Here is a 22735-nt window from a genome sequence, read left to right on the forward strand (position 1 = left end):
AGAGGCCAGCTGAGAGACGGGCTCAGAAGCTGGCTGTCCTGCTGGCTGAGAGAGTGACTCATAGCCTGGTCCAGATGTAGCTGCAAGGGAGGCTGGGGAAAAAGCAGGCTGGGAGTCTGGCCTAGAGGCTGTCTGGGAGGCTGTTTAACAGGCTGGCTGAGGAAACCAGCTGAGAGGCTGGTTGGCTGGTTGGCTGATTGGCTGAGAAGCAGGCTGAGAAAATGGCAGGCTGAGAATCTGCCTGACTGAGAGGCTGGCTGAGATGTTTGCTGAGACAATGGCTGGCTAACTGTCTTGCTGAGAGGCTGGCCATGAAGCTGTTTGGGAGGCTGGCTGAGGAGGCTGACCAAGAAGCCAGCAGGCAGGCTGGCTGAGAGGCTGGCTGTCTGGCTGTTCCAGAGACTGGTTGAGCAGAAGTCTGGCTGAGAATCGACCTGGCTGAGAGACCAGTTTAGAGGCCTGTTGAGAGGATGGCTGGCTGAGAGACTTCTAAGAATCTGTTTGAGAGGGTGGCTGCCTGAGAGGATGGCTGAGAGGCTGCCTGGCTGAGAGGCTGTCTTAGAGGCTTGCTCTATTCAGGGTTCACGCTCCCTTCTGTGACAAAAACATTGCAAATATTTTAAAAAATAATTACGGAACTTTACCTAGAAATTTATAATTCAAATTAAAATGTGGATAAAAAATACAAACTCACAATGGGTCGGGAAGCCAAGATCTTTTTAAAAATATTTATAAATTTGCATTACACTATTTGTAATATATCCAAAAATATGTGCACACTGTATGGAAGAATGAGAAAATATAAGAAAAAAGTCTTAAGGTTATAGATGAAAATATGACATAAAGACATGTTTATATATACACAAAACTGAGAGAGGACAGCTGCTGTAATAATAATACCTGGGTTATATTTCAACAAAAATAAACACAGACTGTTGTTTAGCCCAAGTTTATTAAAATGTTAACTTTTGAAAATTAATGTTCACTTTGCTGCTGAAACAGCTGAACTTCATGTCACATTTTCAAAGTCCACAAAGATTTGCGTAACATAGTCTTCCTGGAATTATAATTCAAACTGAGAGAATTGAAGTTAGTTAAAAACGCAATACCAAGACACCAATAACAAGAGTTCCCCTTCATATTTTAGAGCATTGCACCTAAAGCAATCAGTAGCAACCTTGGAAAGCCATATGGAAAGCAATAAAAACTTTTGGGAATGTATAGCCACTGCCACAAAAGGCACACATATTATTTTACAAACATTAGATTTACAAGTATTGGGGGAGAAAATGAATACAAATGTAATTCAGACCAATCCACACACCAAGACTCAGTTTTGTGCAAACAAAACCTCTCTAAAAAGCAGCCTCGGAGCTCTGTAGCACTTTCATCTTCAGCCTCACAGTGGAGGTGAGTTCAGCCTGGGCTCCTGGGAGGGACACACTCTTTCTGAGTAGCCTCTGTCTGAAAGGGACGAGGAGCTCTGGAGACAATGGTTAAAGATGTGAATCAAATGCATGAGAAGGACAAAGGCCATCTTGTCATTGACCAGGAAAACCTCCCCCATCTTGGGCACTTTTGTCACATCTGACAACTATCTGGATGCAGCTTATCAGTCACGGGCTTCTACCTAGATTAGATCCAATGGGGCTGATAAAGCTTACGTTCTGACAGTCAATGGCCATGAGCAAGGGTGAAGGTGCAAAATGCAATGAGGGAAATTCATAAAGTCTTCAGAGGTGAGGTAGGGAAAGAGAGTTTAACTGATCTATGAAAATGCAGTCAGGTAAAGAGAAAAAAATTCCAACAAAGATTATCAAGACATTTCCTCCTTCATAAGCTCAAAAGAATAGATTCTTCTTTGATTGGAGGTACTCATGTGAGGTGATTCTGCCTCAATGCAGTGGTTGCTCCCCATCACTAGAGTTTTCCAGATCCCTCCCTAAGAATCTGGTGGATGCCGGTCAGAAGAAATACTCTCATCTCTATAAGGTCACCTTTCCTGAGGGTAGCAGTGAAGTTTTATAATGTGAGGGTGAACACTTTCAAAATGAAAATCTGTAATTTCTTTATATTTGGACAACCATAAGGATTTTAAAAACATTTCTGATTTGAGTAAATCAATGATCTGCACTTGACACATTTACAAAACAAAGGACAATAGAGTTCTCATTCACATCCTGCTCATGTCCCTCCTAGTGACTCCCATACTGCAAACATACCCAAAGAATACAGCCCTTTATTCTGTCACCTGATGGGCTTCTCAGGTTCCCATCACACTAATTTCACACAGACTCCCTGGAGGCAGCTCCCAAGAGCAGAAGACATGGATGAATCAGAAGTTCCTAAAAAGTTATCAAACCCGATGACACAGACTCAAGTGACATTTCACTTTGTTTTTGTTTTGTCTGAGACAAGGTCTCACCCTGTCACCCAGACTGGAGTGCAATAGGGTGATCTTGGCTCACTGCAACCTCTATTTCCTGGGCTCAAGCAATCCTCCCACCTCAGCCTCTCCAGTAGCTGGGACTACAGGCATGCATCACCAGGCCCAACTGATTTTTTTTTGGAATATTTTTGTAGATACGGGGTTTGCTATGATGCCCAGACTGGTCTTGAACCCCGGACGCAAGCGATCTGCACACCTTTCGGGCCTTAAAGTGCTGGGATTATAGGTATGAGCTGTGTAATTTCATGCCTCATGACACAGCCCAACGAAAAAGAAGAAACCCTGTGGGTCCATTATCTATTCACATGGGTGGACTGATGGCTGGAAAACCCCAGCAAGAGAAGCCAAAACAGCACCCACCACACCCGCATGTCTTAGTCCTCTCAGGGCACCCTGAGGTGGTCAGGACAAAGGTGGGGGTGGCTTAGGGCTGGGGAAGGGAAAGGAATGCGGATGAGAGTGGGATCACAGTTGAGGTGGAAAGAGAAGTGAAGGGAAAAGGAGGGAAGGGAAGGGTGGCTGTTGGGCACCTGGAGGAGGAGGAGGAGAAGGGGCTCTGGGAAAGTATCCAGTTCAAACTAAGCCCTCAAGCACTGGTTGGAGGACCAGCTACAAGTCAGTGAGAAAGTCGATCAGCAAGGCAATGGGACACGCGGGGCAGGAGAGTGGGAGGCTCAGGAGCAGTGGGAGGAAGACCAGGGCTCTGGCTTCCGCCAAACCTTCTCCTGTCTGGTGCTGCCTTAGCAACCCTGGGGCATTATACCTCCTCTCCATCAATCCCTGGCTCCAGAATGTGGTGCCTTACAGTGGACATTCCATGTGGTGCCTGAATTCTTCCACACCCCCTCCCCAACCTGAGAACTCAAGCACCATCCCAAGGACAGATCCTCTCTGGAACCTTCTCAGACCTTCAGATTTCTGGTCCTCCCCAACCCAGCTCCCTATTCCTACTTCTGGTCCACTCCTTCCTTCCTGAGCTTGGGTGCAAAACATAAAAAACAAATGATGGCAGGATGGCAGGAAGAACCTCACGTGCAAGCAGAGCGCAAGACTCCATAGCCCCCTCTCAGCTATTTACAAGCAACAAAACATCAGTAGGATGCAGAAGGTCTGAATAGCGAACCCTCTCCAGCACACACATGTACCATCCATCTATCATCCTTGTATCTTGGGAACAAATGTTGGAGATACATTCATTTTAAGCAAATGTGGTACATTTAGAAAAATTAACCGGACTTGTTTTGTTAATCAAGCAAATCTCAATATATTTAAGATAAGTCAAATCACATAGCGTATTTCTGATCATATAATTGTGCGAGAAGCAATGATAAAAGATAAGCAAAACTTTTATATGCTTGGAAATTAAAGTGCCCTTATAAGTAAGATATAAACATGAGAAAGATTCCAAAATGAAACAAAACTGCCTTTGCACTCAATGATAGGATCATAATATGACAATAAAATGTTTCTCTCTGGCCTGGGTAATCCACTTTGTGGCACAAGGTTGTGTGGTCTCAAATCACCCCAACCCACCTAGGCATTTTAACATCTGAAATAGAGTGATGATGTCACTAATCTGTGTCATCTTACTGCCTGTGAGTGTGGACTTTAAATTTTGAACCCTAATAAGGGGAAGAAAACCAAATTGATTCCCAAGGCTGACCTCCCAGGGATGTCCAAGGATTCTGTGCTTTTCAAGAGACAAAGATCTTCAGCTTCTCTCCTGGGCCATTTGGCCACAATACCCAGAGGGTTTGGCTGCCTCATGAGTGATGGGTGGGGAGTGTCAGACAGGTAGACAGAACCCAGGGGCCTGGTGATGAGAACAGACCCCCACTGTCCATCACCTTTTCTGGCCCTGTCCTCAGCTAAATTTCCCAAAGGCCTTCTTCTACCTGATCGCACAGAGTGTGCTTAAACTTACTCAGGCCTCTGGCAGCTTAAAACCACTGCTTGAAATCCCTTTACCATTTACTAGAACATAAAGTTATTGTAAACAGGAGATATTCTATTGATGCTACAAATAGTCAATGCCTTTACCAAAAATAGAAAGAAACCCTAAGAAACAAGCAAAACAAAAACAAAACAGGTATAACAAAACACTGGAATGAAATTCTACCTGTATGCTGTTGCCTGCATAAAGAGCCCCAGATTTGCGTTGCCTTAGTTGTAAAAGAAGAGATCAGGTGAAGAGGGGTTGAAGTCAGATTAGCCCAAAAGTGAATGGTACAGAGTACCATGATGTCCATGAAAGTTTGCCAGGGTCGTCTTGATTATAGCCCAAGCAGAGACAGGGAAAGAAAGGAGATGTGAGCAGAGTTTGAGGCCTCAAACAGGGGAGGTTATTCATGCAGCCCAGGAAAGGTTCCCAAAAGCCAGGGTCAACCTCCTTTGCAGGCAGGTCCCTTATGGAGGCAGAGCCAGGCACCTTAGATCTGAGACCAGCTGTGTGACCCTGGACTGATTTCATTCCATACAATGAGAGTGCCAGTGGCTGCATGCAAAGACTGTCTGAGGATAGGAGGTAGCAATCTGTTGAGCACCTGTGCACCTGAGTATTGTCACCCCCAAGGGCATCTTTCCTTCCAGAACTCATGCCTTGGAAGGTCCTTAGACACTAAAGGCAGTGATGATGATAAGATGAGGGAGAGCCAAGGGGTAGGGCTTCTATGTTCTGGATAGGAATGAGTGTCTGGACACTCCTGGAGACAGCTGAGTGAGTCCTGTAGGGCTCATAGGTCTCCTGGGGCAGTCCATCTTCAATGGCATTGGGCCTAGGCCAGGATGTTGAGGCAGCCACGGGAGCATCAGCAGTACAGGCAGGCACAGAGGCAGTGGATCCAACAGAGGTGGCAGGTTTGGGATGGTCTGGTAAGCAAGTAGTGTCACCAAGCCTGGCTGACCACTACCTCCCACAGAAGATACCCTGTCCCTTGCCTCACACTCCAGCAGGGCAGAGGCTGGCACCTGGAGACTCATGGAGCATCCCTCTGAGGCCTCTGTGTCCCAGTCATTAAATGGGCACTTGAGTCACTCAGGGCTATTGGAACAGACCCCAAGATGTTTTGGGAAAGTGTTCAGCAAAGCACAGAATACATGCACGACACAGGGGCACTGATATTTTGGGAGCTAATATTTTACGAACTCCAGCCCTAATCTGAGCACTCTCACCTGTGCAATCTGAAAGAAACAGGAGACTTTCAGGAAAGACAGTGTCTGAGTTTAACTTAAAGGAACTAAAACGTTGGAATTTTTACACTCCTTATACCCTTCCAAGTCAACTCTTTCAATGCTCCCATCCTTACCACTATCATATGAGTAACTGGGGCAGTCAGGGATTTACTGACTTAACGTCACTCAGTCAATTCTAAGTTCACTGCTGATTACGTCTGACCAATCTCCTTTTTCCAAACTTCACTCCATTTAATCTTGCTGGTGATGATTTTATGCAGCTCTGGGACAAACTCCACCTGGTTAAGGATAAAGCAAATCCACGGTGACTTAGTCCTGCTCTCATTTCCCATCAATTCCCCACTCTCCTCCTCTGTCCGTCCACAGTCTCCCATGCAGGCTGACACCATATGTTGGCCTTAATGGAGTCCCTGAGTATTTCAGGCTCTTCCCTGGACCCTTTGAAGGTGGGTGTAGCCATGGGATTTGCTTTGACCCAGGAGATGTGAGTGGAAGTGAAGCACATAACCTTGAGGCAAAAGAGTTGGGAGCCATTGAGACTGACCACCCTCTCCTTCATCTCTTAGAGCAGCTGGCAGGTCCCACATGGAGGCTGCTCCTTTATTCTGGTGGCAGAATGAGGGGATATAGAGCACAGGGGCCAGGAGAGCCATGGAGGACGTGCAGCATGAGCGGGAAAGAGCTTTCAGTGTTGTACATTTCCATTGTTTGGGGCTGTTTGTTACCTACAGTGATACCTAGCCCATCCTAGCAGACACGCACCATCTACTCCACACTCTGTGAAGCGGGCTATACTATCTCAGGTTGTAGAGGGCATTAAGTGAAGTAAAAATGCATGTAGAGCATTGAGCCCATGGCCTGGCACGCACAGTGAGTACGCAATGTCAGCCATGTAGCTTCATAATGTGTACTGTCAGTACTCAAATAATGCAACCAAGTATTACAAAGAAGGAAATGTAAACTTTTTTGCATATGTATTTCTTCAAACTTTATTTTCAAACAGATAGGATAAAACTATGTATATTTTTCATAGCCAGTGTTTTCTCTTAATAGTATATTGTTAAAATATTTTATCTCAAAACTAAAAGATTTTTTGAGATTATCATTTTAAATTACATGATAGTGTTCACTTTAGTGAATAATTTAATTATTATTATTGGATTTTGTAGGTTGCACACAGCATTTAAAACAACTGAAGAAGAATAAAAAATAAGAACGTATTACATATTGTAAAATTAATATGATTTTGTTAATTCTTTTATTCATATGTATAGGACATATATATGTAATACAGAATGCATTTCTTATTATAAGTTATATTAAAAAATAGTTTAGAAGCTGCTGATTTGGATTTCCTTTTCAAATTTTGCAGGATTATAAATAACCTTTTTAAGTATTGCTGGGCCCTTATCTGGTTGTTTTTTTTTTTAGCTTAACATGTCAGCAATAATTCCTTTTGGGTTTCTGACACAAGATAGCAGTTTTCATCCAAATAAGTCAACTACTTCACCCCATCCCCAAGCCACTCAGATAGAATAAAAAGCCAGTACTGTGACTGCCAAAGCTTCCCCAAGCATGGCCATGCTATGAGACGTGGGACACCCAAGAACTGGGAACTGCTCAAGGGCACCAGGTCCCATCTGTCTGCACTCACTTACCTTCCTCATGTACTCGCATGGGGGATGTCACTGACTGTTCAAGAGCACCGGACCCCATCTCTCTGTACTCACTCACCTTCCTCAGGTACTCGCATGGGTATGTCACTGACTTTACATGCTGCTGCAGCTCCTTGGTGAGCTGGCCCTGGTCATGGGACAAGAACTGTGGAATCAGGACAATGAAGAGCTTCACCACCTGCAGAATGAGAACAGGGGCTCATGATGAGTGCCAATCTATTATATAGTTTTAAGAGAAAACGTTTGTCAAATTAGTGGGAAAAAAAGGTGATGTTGGAGTCTGTAGTGGTCACAGAGCATGAGCGCTTCAGAAAAAACAGGACCAAGTTCAAATCCCTGTACTTTGAATGTGTGCTTCATGCCATGCAAAATTACTTTACCCCTCTTAACCTCAGTTTCCTCCTGTGTGAAATGGAACAATGAAGTTTCATTCCTCATTCAGTTTCTGTCAAGATTTCATGAGATAATACATATAAAACATCCAATTCATTTAAATGTATAATCATTCCTCTCATAATTAGTAGCAGTGAGGTGGGAAATTAAAGAAAATAAAATGAAAAGAAACAGAAATAAGCTTCCCTATATTAGGCTGACTTTTCCCAGAGGCAGCAACAAGCAGAGCCCAGACCCAGAAAAAGCCTTGATAATACTATCTAATGTGCTCTGAAGACTCTCCCAGCACTCCCTCAACATAGCAAGAAAAAAAAACAATTTTTCCTTTGTTTTGTGGTATGAGTGTATAGATTCCTGTTCTCTGTTAGTGACTTCAAGTATTCTGTTTTATCTAAGTAGCACAGCGAAGGTCATGAGCCATCTGAGCAGACCTGAGTTACGGCCACCTGGGTACCATACTGAAGGTTATAGGATAAGACAGTGCCTAGGCAAACCTGGATAACAGACATCTGGGTTGCATAGCAACGGCCATGGCCAAGTGTAATCCTGAGTTATGAACCTGTTATAATTTAAATAACTGCCGTTGTTCTGCCTCTGCCTCCTTGCTTTTATGCCACTATGCTTTGTGCCACTGTAAGCTTGCTTCAGGCTAGCCCACTCCCCTTTTTGAAGTGCCTATAAAAGTCAAGTGCTGTCTTTGTTCATCTTTGTTCTGGGTCCAGATTTTGGATGCTGAGTCCACTGGGTCTGAGTGCACTCAATAAAGATTCTCCTGTATAAACCCCAAGGTCTCTCATGCCTTCCTGATTTTCTGCAACAGTGGGATCAATTTCACTATTACTGTATATACAGTTCTGTGCCTGAAACCTACAAAGAAAGAAAATGTTGGCCAGGCACAATGGCTCACACCTGTAATCCCAGCACATTGGGAGGCTGAGGTGGGTGGATCAGCTAAGGTCAGGAGTTTGAGATGAGCCTGGCCAACATGGTGAAATCCATCTCTACTAAAAATATAAAAATTAGCCGGATGTGGTGGCAGGCACCTGTAATCCCAGCTACTCTGGAGACTGAGGCAGGAGAATCACTTGAACCTGGGAGGTGGAGGTTACAGTGAGCCAAGATCATGCCATTGCACTCCAGCCTGGGTGACAGAGTGAGACTCTGTCTCAATTAAAAAAAAAAGAAAAGAAAAAAAGTTAACTCAGCCAGACACCATGGCTCACGCCTCTAATCCTAGCACTTTGGGAGGCCGAGGCAGGCGGATCACAAGGTCAGGAAATCGACACCATCCTGGCTAACACAGTGAAACCTCATCTCTACTAAAAATGCAAAGAATTAGCTCGGCGTGGTGGCGGGCACCTGTAGTCCCAGCTACTCTGGAGGCTGAGGCAGGAGAATGGCATGAACCCAGGAGGCAGAGCTTGCAATGAGCCCAGATCACGCCACTGCACTCCAGCCTGGGCGACAGAATAAGACTCCGTCTGGGGAAAAAAAAAAGTTAACTCTAAAAAGTGCTAGTGATTTGTCATTTTAATTAATTATAACCCTTTTTAGTCACACAAGGCCTTGTACATGGCAGGTGCTCAATAAACACTTGTCGAATCAATGCATGTGCACTCCGGAGCCACACTGTTTAGATTCTATTCTGCCTCCACCACTTACTAGCTATGTAATCTGGGTAAGATAATTAACCTCTTTATGTCTGCATTTCCTTCTCTATAAAATATATATAAGAATCCCTAGCTTATTAGGTTGTTGTGAAGGGTGAATGACTTTGCACACAACAGGGGCTTGTTAAATATTAACTGTGATGATCTCCTTCCAAATCTCTATTTTCAGAGCCACGGACGAGTGCCACCTGCTGACCCTAGTGTGTAAGTGCACATGATCACCAACTATGCTCTTTTCTGCACCCAAGGTCCAAGACTGGGTAGTTAAGGCCTGGAGGTTTCTTCTGCATCTGGCTTCTCAGTGCCCATGTAAAGACTTTTGTATTCTCTTCCTCATATTCCTGCAGATGGGCTCCAGGTTGCCCAACACAATTGGATGATCCTCAGGGCAGTGACCACCTATGCCAGCCCTATGAGGTAGCTGGAGGATCATCGTTCCCTCCTTCTCAGGCTCTGGGTCGATGCCAAGTCTGGGGCGACCCACGCCCTCAAGTTTCTCACTTTGGAGGGTCACATTTTCCCTTGGCAAGGAGGGTAAAGGTCACAGGAGGCCAGCGACCCATGACCTGCTTGTGCCATGGGCCCAAACTCCTGAAAGTATGCATTACAGGATATTGAGCAGCATCCCAAGGCTCTACTCGATGCCAGTAGCACCTCCTCCCCACCATTTGTGACAATCAAAAATGTCCCTAGGCTGGGCTCAGTGGCTCACACCTGTAATCCCGACACTTTGGAAGGCTGAGGCGGGCAGAGCACCTGAGGTCAGGAGTTCAAGACCAGCCTGGCCAACATGACAAAACCCTGTCTCTACTAAAAATACAAAAATTAGCCAGGCGTGGTGGCACATGCCTGTAATCCCAGTTACTTCGCAGGCTGAGGCAGGAGAATCGCTTGAATCCAGGAGGTGGAGGTTGCAGTGAGCCAAGATCGCGCCACTGCACTCCAGCCTGGGCAATAGAGCAAGACTCCATTTAAAAAAAAAAAAAAGTCCCTAGATACTGCCTAATGTCTCCTGGGGGACAAAATTGTCCCCTAGTCTATAAACCACTGGTATATCCTCTAGGACAACTGGACACTTTTCCAGGGACAACCAGAGCTCTACAATCCCAGAACTCCCACTCAAAAAATTTATCCTCTAGTACTACTTTTTTAGAAACACTGTCATTTAGAACCAGCCCTCAAAAAAGAAAGAAAAGCATATTTATACTGCCTTGAAGAGAAGCTAACAAAGTTTGACTTGAAGGTTACATTCAGTTTAGCCACACCACATGAGCATCCAGTAGAGTTACAATGTATATTTGTTTCATTCAAACTCAATACATGAGGAGAGAAAGGAAGAGAGGAGCAATTTAAGAAGTGCAGGCTTGTCCACCCTGTTTTGTCACCAAAGTGTGGATGCCCAAGAGGGAAAGTGCTACGCAAGACAGAATAATGCAAATACAAATTTTCTCTTTTCCTAGTCAGTGTCAATGCCTTTGGTCCTATGTGAGCATGTTGCTCATGTTTCAATAGTAATTCAGGGACTATTCAATGATTATTCTGAATGCATATGGTTTGTGTTCTACCCACACCCTCTGGTTCATTTGGGGCCTCAGTGTTTGAGAAGCAAGCTGTTCTAGGCTTTCTCACCTGTCTTCAGTAAGGCCAGTGGTTAAAAGCTTAGCTCCAAATCAAACAGGCAGGGCCGTGCTACTTACTAATAGTGTGGCCTCAGACACTCAAGATAACCTTGCTAAACCTCCATCAACTCCATCTATAAGAAAAGATTAAGAGCCACCTCACAAGGCTGTGGTGAGAATTTAATGTAAGTGACTTGCTTGGTGAGATCACCCTGACAAGTGGGAGATGCCTGGTACACAGTATCATGAGTGTCAACTCAGCCCTTTATTACTTGGAAGGCCTTGGGCAAGTTCTTTAAACTCTCTGAGCCTCAGTGTACTCATGTGTAAAGTAGGGGTTGAGAGGAGTCAAAAATGCTTCTAAAGCCCTTATAACCTAACAACTGCTCAATCAATATTAGCTGTTATATCATGTGGCTCGTAATAAGCACTTAGTACCATTAATAGCATTTTGTCCCACCTTTTAACATCTTTAATAGCTAAGTTCTCCTCCATCTGTTGAAACGTAAGCTGTCAGAAATTTTTGTTATAATCACTAATGTGCCCCATATGCCTAGAATAATGTCTGGCAATACAGTAGGTGTTCAACAAGTATTTGTTGAAGGAACTTTCCTAAGACTTGCCTCTCCTAGCTTCTAGGCTTGCTGCTTGAATGTCCTAATTATCCTGCAGGGAAAGCACTCAGGTTACTCTCAAAAAGGCCCCATGCAACTCTGTCTCTCCAGATAATTCAAGAGGCTGCGGGACTGCTTGACAGGAGGGGAGGCACTCACCCCAGAGGTGCTGGAGCAGTGGAGGGCGCAAACAGGGCTGGAGCTACATGAGGGCTATGGACAGCCAGAAGTGGTATATTTAAAGAGCAACATTTATGTTTAATATATGTGGGGGCCTTTCTGCCCCAGGATTTTCAACCTGAGCCCCTGAAGTGCCTCCATCCCACTCTAAATTTTTACAGAGTTCCTAGTACACCTCATCTTGCCAGTAGTTACCAAAACTGGCAAATTGTTCAGTTAGGTTTTGCTAAAGGGGTGATGATTATTATTCCATCATACCCGCCTCCCCTTCATGCAGGAGAAATCTTAAGGGCTTTAGTAGGTGGGTGAGGCTCAGAACTGAGCAGCTCATCTTTCCAACTGTGCTGGGAAGAATCATCTGAGAGCCTCTGTGGGGAATTTATTCCAAGGTGCACTTAATGGAGTCTGAGGAGAAGTTTTCAAAGTGTGGTTCTCAAACCAGCAACATCAGCATCATCTGGGAATTTGGTAGAAATGCAAATTCTTGGACCCCACTCCACACCTAATGCATTAGAAACTCTGGGATGAGGCCCATAAATCTGTGTTTCAACAATGCTCCAGAATCTCCAATTAGATTCTAAAGCACACCCATGTTTGAGAACTCCTGGTCTCAAATAGCATATTTCAGAAGGTGTGCTTAAATACTGGGAAAATCAGTCCAAATTGAATCTTGCTTCATTGTCATGATATCATTTCAGAAAATAAATTTTTGTCTACTTATGCAAAGTTTGTCCTTTCAATAGGGAATAATTTGTGCTGATCAGAAAGGAAAACAAATTAAACCAGGCTCAATGGGGAAAAGAATGCTGCACTGTGATGTCCAGGAGGTTGAGAAAATATCTGACTGCTTCGATCAAGCAGAAAGAACGTTTTACAGTTTTCTGCTATTCACCGTACAACTATTCACAACCTGCTGTCATTTTGTGAAAAGAAAATTTTAAGAACATCAACTGTCTTTCATTCTAGATTATAGATGAAAATGACAATGTTCTACCACCTGGCAAAGAAGCGGAAATTGCCCTCAGACTAAAGTCTACACTGCCCTTCTGTTTCTTCTCTGACTATGTGGTATGAGGATAGAAAGTGCTAGTCATGCCTTAATACAGACCTCGGTCCACATTTCATTTCCACCATGTCTTGCTATGTAACCTTGGGCAAGCAACAAAATCTATTTCATCAGCAGTAAAATGCGGAGACTATCATCTATCATCTGAGTATTATAAAGATGAAATTTCAAATGTAACCAACTAGTTGCAGTGGTTATCCTCAGAAAGGACAACTGGACAGGGGAGGATGGGGGTGCAGTTGGGGGTGCTAGAGGCAGAAGAGCGGCTTTTGATTATACTCTTTGGGACCTTTTGTATTTTACACTAGGAACTACCTTTTTTAAAAAATTAATTTCCAAAAAATAAAATAAAAAAAGCAAAAAAAAAAAAAAAAAAATTATTTCCAGCCAGGGACAGTGGCTCATGCCTGTAATCACAACATTTTGAGAGGCCGAGGTGGGAGAGTGACTTGAGCCCAAGAATTCAAGACCAGCCTGAGAAATACAGCGAGACCCCATCTCTACAGAAACATAAAACATTAGCCAGATGTGGTCCCAGCTACTCAGAATGCTGAGACGACAGGATGGCTACAGCCTGGGAGGTCAAGGCTGCAGTGAGCTATGATCAAGCCATTGCAGTCCAGGATGGGCAACAGACTCTGCCTCAAAATATAAATAATTTCCTTTAGAAGTACAATTTGTCACTTAATGAGTGCCATACCCGTCTCTGTTCTGACCAAACTAATCCCCAAATGTCATCTTTGATTCCTAGGACAGTCCAAACTGCTGCCATGGTAAAGGGAGATTTTTATGTCACTGGAGACAGAGGAATGATGGACAGCGATGGGGATTTCTGGTTTGCCAGCAGAGCTGATGATGTCATTATTTCCTCTGAGCTTGTAGATTTGCCACTCTTAAGAGGCAAGGATTGACAGGAAGGGAGATCTCCTACTGGAGGATGTGGTGGTCAAAGGCTTCTTTTCCTTTTCAGGTAACATATTGGGCCATTTGAAGTGGAGCAGTTGTCGAATCGGCTGTTGTCAGTAGTCCAGATCCAATTTGCGGAGAGGTAGATGAATGTCATTAATTAAAGTAGCAACTTTATATTTTCGAGTTCTGTCCATTTGACTATAGTAAAGGCTGAACCAAAAGTGGTCATTTAATTTTCACTATGAGGCATGCATTTGGCCAAAATATAAACCAGGCAACCAACTTCACAATAAGTTGTGTCCCAAAGGTGAGCTATTAGGATTCTTTTGAAGGCAAGTGACAGAAACTCAACTCAAACTGTCCTAAGTTAAAAAAAAAAAAAAAAAAAAGACATTTGGCTCATGGTAAGTGACAAGTATTCAAGTATAGCCACATCCAAGGGTTCATGTAAGGTTGGCAAGACTTAGTCTCTCTCCATTTTTGGCTCTGCTGTTCTTCATGCTGGCTCTATTTGAGCGGGTTCTTCCTATTTGATAGCAATCAACTCCAGACTTACACAGGTTAGCAACCCTCCATCCCTCCAGGAAAGGACAGAGCTCTGTTTTCAATCATTTCAAGTAACTCTCAGGACTGCATTTGCCTACCCTAGATCACATCTCTCACCAGTGTAGTTCAGGGTAATCGTATATGCTGATCGGCCAGACTTGGATCATATTGTGTCCGGAATTGGTGGGTTCTTGGTCTTGCTGACTTCAAGAATGAAGCCAGGGACAGTCGCGGTGAATGTTACAGCTCTTAAAGGCGGTGGCATCTGGAGTTGTTCATTCCTCCCGGCGGGTTCATTGTCTCGCTGGCTTCAGGAGTGAAGCTGCAGACCTTTGTGGTATTACAACTCATGAACGAGGCATGGACACAAAAAGTGAGCAGCAGCAAGATTTATTGAAAAGAGGGAAAGGACAAACCTTCCACAGAGTGAAATGGGATGACAGCCGCCGCCACTGAGGGCTCAGGCATCCTGCTTTTATTCCCTTATCTGACCCCACCCACATCCTGCTGATTGGTCCATTTTACAGAGAGCTGATTGGTCCATTTTGACAGGGTGCTGATTGGTGTGTATACAATCCTCTAGCTAGACATAAAAGTTCTCCAAGTCCTCACCAGCTTAACTAGACACAGAGCACTGACTGGTGCATTTGCAAACCTTGAGCTAGACACAGGGTACAGATTGGTGTGTTTACAAACCTTTAGCTAGACATAAAGGTTCTCCAGGTCCCCACCAGATTAGCTAGATACAGAGTGCTCATTGGTGCAACCATGAACCCCAAGCTAGACACAGAGTGCTGATTGGTGCATATACAATCTTCTGGCTAGATATAAAAGTTCTCCAAGTCCCCACCCGACTCAGGAGCCCAGCTGGCTAGCCTAGTGGATCCCGCACCAGGGCCGTGGGCGGAGCTGCCGGCCAGTCCTGTCCGGCACCTGCACTCCTCAGCCGTTGGGTGGTTGATGGGACCTGGTTCTGCAGAGCAGGGGGGGCGGCACCTCTAGGGGAGGCTCCAGCATGGGCATGGTGGGCTGCAGTGCTGGGGGACCAGTGAGAGTTCGAGCCCGGCAGGCTGGCAGTGCTGGGTGACCCAGCGCACCCTCCACAGCTGCTGGCCCAGGTGCTAAGCCTCCCACCCGCGCCTCTCCCTCCATACCTCCCTGCAAGCAGAGGGAGCCAGCTCTGGCCTTGGCCAGCCCAGAGAGGGGCTCCCACAGTGCAGTGGCGGGCTGAAGGGCTCCTCAAGCGTGGCCAAAGCAGACGCGGAGGCCGAGGAGGCACTGAGAGTGAGCCAGGGTTGCCAGCACGCTGTCACCTCTCAATATGTCTATCATTGGAGATAGGGGTTGGTGTCAATCCCACCAGAGAGAAGTTAGGGTAATACTTTATAGGAAAAACTACAGTAGCTACTAAAAAGGGGGAACAGATACTGTATAAGCATACGCAGATTTCACTGGATAGGCAGATTTCACCAAATGGACAACTACCATGGAACTCAGAATCTATTTTCTCACAGAAACAAGGCAAACAGAAAATTGTGGCCAGTTTCTCAAACAAGTCTCATGAGACTGTTTAGGACCAATGGAAAGGAAACTCTGGCAATGACAATAATAGTCTTACTTCTAGGAAGAAGCCCTATTTTCCTAATTTCCTTTCCTCATGGACATTTCCTACGGACACAGCAAGTGACAAAATTTCAAAAGTTTGTCAGCATCTTCCCACATCTGTACCTCTCCCTCTCACACACCAGTGAGCCTCTGCAGTGACACTACGGGTCCCCTACTCTTACCTCTTATACCCCCTCTACTCCCCATTTATTCTATTCTCAGAAAGTTTCCTTTTGCTGCCATGTTCTCATTCTCTCAATATAAATGATTTCAGCTGAACAGAAGTAACCACCAATTAGAATCAATGTATGAACAATGAATAATATAAATTATGCTAACCTCAGTAATTATCTAATTGGTAGGTTTTAAACAGTATTACAAAGAGAAGCAAACAACATGAGGCAAGAAACGACCTTGTAGAGATAGATCAATCTTTCCTGAGAGTTTTTTGCTTCATTTTGTTTTGTTTTGAGATGGACACTTGCTGTGTTACCCAGGCAAAAGCAGGAGTTCAGTGGTGCAGTTATAGCTCAATGCAACCGCAAACTGCTGGGTTCAAGCGATCCTCCCACCTCAGCCTCCTGAGTCGCTAGGACTACACGTGTGCACCATCGTGCCCTGCCTAATTTTTTCTTTTTAGTCTTTGTAGAGATGGGGTCTCACTATGTTGACCATATAGTAGCTCATTATATAGGTAGAAGGCACCTTTTTTTGTTTAGCCCTAAGAACCTGAAAATGTTTTGTTAGAACAGTATAAACGCATGATGAACTAGAGCCTTTAATCAACTCTGCAATACTGAATCACTACTAAGAATCTTTCTAGAAATCTTTTGTCCCATTCTGTATGAGAAAAGCACAGTGGCCAAGGATGAGTAACTGCCTTGTTTTTAGGGACAGCACTTGACATCTATCCTAGGACTCTTGGCCCTAATACCCCTATAAATTCAAAGAACATGACTGTACATATCAAGGGGCCCCATTTAATATTCAGAAAGAAGACAATATCCAAAGAAACCAGAAACTTTCATCAAATAAGGATTTAAGAACAATACTACATAAAGACATGAAGATGGCCCTGTAGTTTCCTTCTAACCGTGGAATTGGTTGATACTGACTGATCGTCTGCATGAAATTTCTATTTCAGTTAGCATCATTTCAGCCAAAATGTAGTTAATTTCAACCTAAGAACTACTCACATTTTCTCCATTACATTCACTAAATTAATGAACTTTGACTTTCAGAAAGGCTATTTGAGGGCATTTTAAAATACAGTAGTAGTCTTATTTTGAGAGAACAGAAAAGAGGATTTTTATGGTCAAGCCAGGGCAGAAAACTGTATATATTCCAAATTATCCCTAAAAAATCTTCTTCAATGTCCAGGATCCAGCTCTGAAAAGACAAGAACTAAGTGTTCTTTTTGCATTTAGGTGTAGTCTCCATTTTCCAGGAAGAGTAGAGACCTACGACTAGTTTGAACTAGGAGAAAGCAATGGGGTAAAGGGATTATTACTTTCTTGTGGCAAAGCATTTAAGTGAATTTGCACTAAAAACCCCTAAGATGGAGCTACACTGTCACCCTTCTTATATAAACAGAACAGTTTCTAGTGTCCATGAGATTCAATAGGCTTAGGCTTATTATCAAGAAAATCTAGACTTTAAAATTCAGTCTCAAAGAATTTCAAGCAAGCTCTCTCCTATTGCACTAACTGGAAGAATGGAATCAAATGTCTCATAATGTTTTTCTGTCAATTAGGTGGAATTTGTTCAAGAACTCCCAAAGACAATCACTGGGAAAATCAAACACAATGTTTTAAGAGACCAAGAATGGGGACGAACATAGCTTGATAAAAAAAAGACTTAAAAAGGTTAAGTAGTAATATGATTGCTTTCTCTCATTATTGGTTCCTGATAATTCCGTGACTACTCTCTTAAAATGTTTAAGATCCTTCCTGGTTGAAGTTTTTATTTTCTACTTAGCTAAAAAATTAAAAAATAAAAGTCTAAAAATATATGGATGAAAATTGTTTTAATAACCAAACTGACAAAGGTAATAATGGTTTCTAGTGTTTAAAATAGGAGTCAAATGATTACTTAGAAAAAGAAAGTGCACAATGAATCTGTATTTTGTGCCTGATTAATTCAAAATAAAGACACCCCCTAAATGTTCAAGACAATTTCTTCTGCTTAACAACTTTATGAGACCAAACTTTAAGACATTTAAAATACTGTTAAAATGAGGAGTATAATTCAAAAATCAGTAAGTGAATTTAATGAAAGTAAGTACTGTATTACTGTGGCTCATTTTGAAGCAAATTAACTGTAAAATATCTGAAACTTGGATTTAAGGATCAAGGGTAATTAATAAATTTTCTATACTTTTTAGGTTCATGTCCATGACTTTTATAATTTGACATATAAACATCTTTCATGATATATATATACACTATATATATATATACTATAAAGCAACAGATTTACTAAGAGTCAGAAAGAAAGAAAAGTACAGAACACCAATTTTAGGGAACAAATTTATTTTGATTTTCTGAAAATACCAGAACTATGAAAACAAGCTTGATATTTAGCTGTACCAAAAGCAAAATACAAGTAAAATAACATTTGAAAACTATGTTTAACCTTAGAGAATCATGTTTTAAAATACAAAGTTTAACATTCTTTCCTCTATGGAGCTAAACGTTTTCTAAACGACAAGACTGCAGTTTTACTTTTTTTAACTGACGTAATTTTTTAAAAGAAAAAACAAAAGGGAAATAAAAGCACTTACTTCCTATTCTGGAATCTCGTCATTTATAAAATAACATGCTCAAATGTCAGTGAAAATAAACAGTTGATAAACCTGAAAACAAGTATTTTAATGAGTTCAGGTTACAACCCAACACAGGATTTTGTAACTGGGAAAGAATAGTTTGTATAACAACTGAGTCTTACCAAATACAAATAAATATAAAAGGCAATTAAAAACAAAACTATAAAATCAAAGTCTTTCCGTAAAGTAGCAGCTTTCACAAAGTAAAACAAATTTAGTTCCACAGAGTTGTATGTTCTGTAGGCATATGGCCAGTTTTTTTCCGAGTCCTTTTGTCTTGCACTATCAAAATAGAATCTTTGTCTTGGAGCAAGTCTGCTGAAGAAGGCACCAAAATCCTATCCTCCCTATTCCCCTAAATGATATTAATAATCCTCTTATCAATCATTTCAAAGTAACTTCAATGTCATTAAGAATTAACATTCGAAATACGTAAAGCTACAGAAGGAAGGTCCTGCCTATTCTCTTTACCCCTCTCAAATCATTCTAGTCTAGCTTGCCAAATAGAACCACTAGCTAGGATAAAAATATATTCCCATGTTCACTAGCCATTAAATAAACATAGCCACTTGTGCAGGAACCCTAACATTTTTAGCAATTCCTAACTTTAAAACTTAAGGATAAGCCCATTTCTACAAGCTAACTTTACAGCTTCTTAATATTCTTAATCTGGACAGTTTACTTTGCAGACTTTGTTGGTGTCTGCCTTTTCAATTGTTTTACCCAAAAATAGGCCTTGAAAAAACTTTCAAATTCAGGAAACTCCTGCAGAGAACCCTCATGGTATGTGAGTGTGAGCATTAACTTGAAGAATACTCTTATTTCACAGAAATTTAGGACTGTCAGACTAGGGATGAGTTCATTCTCTTCCTTCAGAGACAAAATTTCAAGCTGAGCAGATTCATAGACAAGGGTTCCTCATACAGTTATATACTAGTGCTGGGAAAAAGACAGAAAATGCTATTTCATTGGGTCTTGTGGTTCCTCCAGTTGGGTTAGAGAAGATTTGAGAGTTGTACCCTTCATTTTCAAGTCCAAGTAGCTGCAGAAACATTTCAAGGATTCCTCTGGCAAGGCGGCAAGTCAGTTTCCTTTTAGATCTAAGACTCTTGTCACTTTAAGAAAAAAAATTTTCCCCTGAACCTTTCAGAGACTTGTCCATGTGTTCATGTGATGAAAAAAGTCTGCAAAATAGGCTAGTTTCTGTAGCCATTTTTCATTTCCAAAGCACTCAGCAAAAGCTGACTGTTTTCTTGTAAGTACTCTGGTAATTCACCTTTCAATTCAAATATCCTGTAGAGAACTCTTCCTCTGATAAGCTAATGGATGTCTGTATGGTGCGGGAGGTTTATGTGCTATTCGTCCAGGATTTTCTTTTGGGTGTTTTTTTTTTTAAACATTTTGCATAAATGGGTCTTTGACACAGGTAACCAGTTTTGTAACATTATTCAGAACATCACTGTATCTTCAAGTTTTTGATATCAGCATCTCTGTGAAGAAAGCAGTGTGCTATAATGTCAACATCAGGATTTCTTTTTTAATAATGCAAAACGACTTCTGGAGACAACCACTGATGGGGCACCAGAAGTGTAGATAACAGACCTCTGGTTATCAGATATGATGTCACAACATTATATATTGGCCTTTGTTTTGGCAGGCTCCTAGCAAAAGAACAAGTTTTCTTTGAATTTCATCATTTATAAATCTTACAAATGCTACAGCATGACAAGTATTAGTGAAACCTGTTGACTCATCATCCTGGATAGAGAAGCTGCCACTTTTCAGTTAATGACACAAAACCTTTTTTGCATCATATGAGATATCATCAGTAAATCAACTTACTGAGAAAATAAAGTCTTTTCAATTTTGTACTGCATCTTGCCCCAGCATTTTAATGTTATTAGATTCTCACCAACTATGCATATTTTCCTTTCCTGAGGTAAGTTCTGCTACTAAATAATTTGCTTCTTAAACCTTTTGACTAAATGTGATTTCTGAACAAAAGCCTTACTGTTTTTGTTTTGATAGTCCAAAAGCCATTTGAAAATAACGAATATCCTTTCTTGTCAAGTGGCTGTGATTTAGTTACAATTGCTAGTTTTATAAGTTGCATGCCACAGACAGTGCACAATAGGATAGGACAGCTTGGACTGAGTCCATATAAAACCCTTGAGAAGTAGCTTTCATTATAAAGACAGAATTTCGTTGTGTCCCTTGTTGCACTAGTATACTGAAGTATACTCAGAAGACTGAAATTCTTCATCACCAACCTTTTCAGAAATGTCTGTAGCTCTATGCCTAAATGGTTCTCTTATCTCTCACATCTTGCCTTCCAAAATTGCGGCACTGGACTGTCAACTTTGTTACACACAAATGTTAAAAAATAAAAATAAAAAAATAAAAACAGACATAAACAAGAAAATCACAAAAGTACAAAACTTCACTAAACAATTCACTTCTAACCTACATGATCCACATTTTTGCAATGTTTACAACAAAGTGGCAGCAAGACAGCTGAGCTGTGGCATGTAAAAACACCTTCCTTAGAATGAAAACTTCCCTCTGATTTTCTACTTCAGTCAGTTCACTCCCATAAGTCAGCTGGCACTGCAGAAGAGGAGCCTGGGAGAGGTCAACATCCGCCTCCTCCTATCCTCCCCTCTTTGCAATAGCAGCACATGGGTCTGCCTCTACATAATACCATAAGGGCTGAAAGATCCCTAACAAAACTGTTAACAGGGCTGCACAATCATTGTTCACTACTGTGAGAATAGCATAATGCAGCACACAAATAAAAAACTGTTTTTAAGTCACAATTTAAGGTGAAACCCCAGCAACATCTCACAGAGCCCCAAGTGAGAAACCCACCTCCAACACCGAATGACTTCCTATGAGAGGTCATTTTCATTTGACTTGGATCCTTCTGTGGCTTGACTTGCAAGTTCAGGTTTGGCTCCTCCCTCATTTACCACCTGCGGATTAGACGTTGGTTTTGTCTGCCCCAGCTCCTCAGTATTCTCTGGTACCTGCTGGTTATTTTTTCCTTCTGCTGTGTTGCTTTGGTCTGATTTGTCAGCAGATTCCAATTTAGCTTCTTTCCCATTTCCCTGCTTTGAGTTAAGCTGTGATGGATCCTTAGGGCTCTTCACCACCTCCTGGAGATTGTATTTTCTAAACAACATGTAATCTTTCACAACACTCAGGCAACAGACAGCTTTGATGATTTCTACAACCACTGTGTACTGTGGATTGGTGAGATCCACTTTATTTTCTGAATTGAGGGTGCACACTATTCCTGTAACAAAAAGAGAAAAACACGTAGCTGAGGAGGATACCATTATGTTTGACAGATACAAAAAATCTTTTGTCTCTGTTTCTTGTTAAAATAAGACATACAGTAATACACTCCTCTATGTGGACTTCAAATACCCTGAACCCTTACAATAAATAAATATAAATGAAACCCTACAATATTTAGTAAGAATATTTTTTTCCAAACAAAATTCAATTTTGAGTTAAAAAAGACTTTATCTAACTACCAGAAAATCTCATATCCAACATACTGAAATCAGTTGATTTAATATTACTTTAAGAACATTTTAATACATTTGTTCTACACTCAAAATGTAAGCCTTAAATCTTTAAAATGAAAAAAAAATCCTTTAAAACAAGTATTTACCATTGAACGCCTATGGAAAATCACTAAGAGAAACATACCTGCCAATTCTCTGATAACTTCTTCTCTATTCACGTGACTGTTATTTCGAGATTTGTACACAATCTGAAATGTCCCTTTGTTAGGAGTTTTAAACCAGGGTTCCAAAAATGTTTGTGCATATTTTTTCATATCTTCTAAAAAAGCCTTGCATGTGCCTGAGATGGGTAACATTCGTAGAATAACTCGAGTCTTCTTCTTCTTGGTTTTGTACATATCCTGGAGAATATGATGCACCAATTTCTCAGGTTCTTAAGAAAAAAAAAAAAAAAAAAAA

General features: G+C 41.9%; 1 protein-coding gene across 6 annotated transcripts in view; it reads right to left on the reverse strand.

Annotated features, from left to right (window-relative positions):
• THUMPD1 (THUMP domain 1 NAT10 acetyltransferase adaptor) overlaps positions 1–22735 on the reverse strand; it is a 55595-nt gene that overhangs the window by 25685 nt on the left and 7175 nt on the right. For 2 of the 6 annotated variants that reach the window (XR_001881066.1, XR_001881062.1), the window contains exons 4-6: positions 22461–22570; positions 21612–22038; positions 7376–7495 (exon numbers count right to left, since the gene is read on the reverse strand). Coding sequence is in view for 3 of the 6 variants with exons in the window: in XM_017849961.1 (XP_017705450.1) it covers positions 21632–22038; positions 22461–22709 (656 nt within the window). In the remaining 3 variants the exon portion in view is untranslated. Of the gene's footprint in view, positions 1–5827; positions 5920–7303; positions 7496–18433; positions 22039–22460; positions 22710–22735 lie in introns of those variants that run through there. The other 4 variants (XR_001881063.1, XM_017849951.1, XM_017849944.1 and 1 more) reach the window with 4 other exon arrangements.

Source organism: Rhinopithecus bieti, unplaced genomic scaffold (genome assembly GCF_001698545.2).
Source record: "Rhinopithecus bieti isolate Rb0 unplaced genomic scaffold, ASM169854v2 scaffold_1918, whole genome shotgun sequence".
NCBI classification, from domain to species: Eukaryota; Metazoa; Chordata; class Mammalia; order Primates; family Cercopithecidae; genus Rhinopithecus; species Rhinopithecus bieti.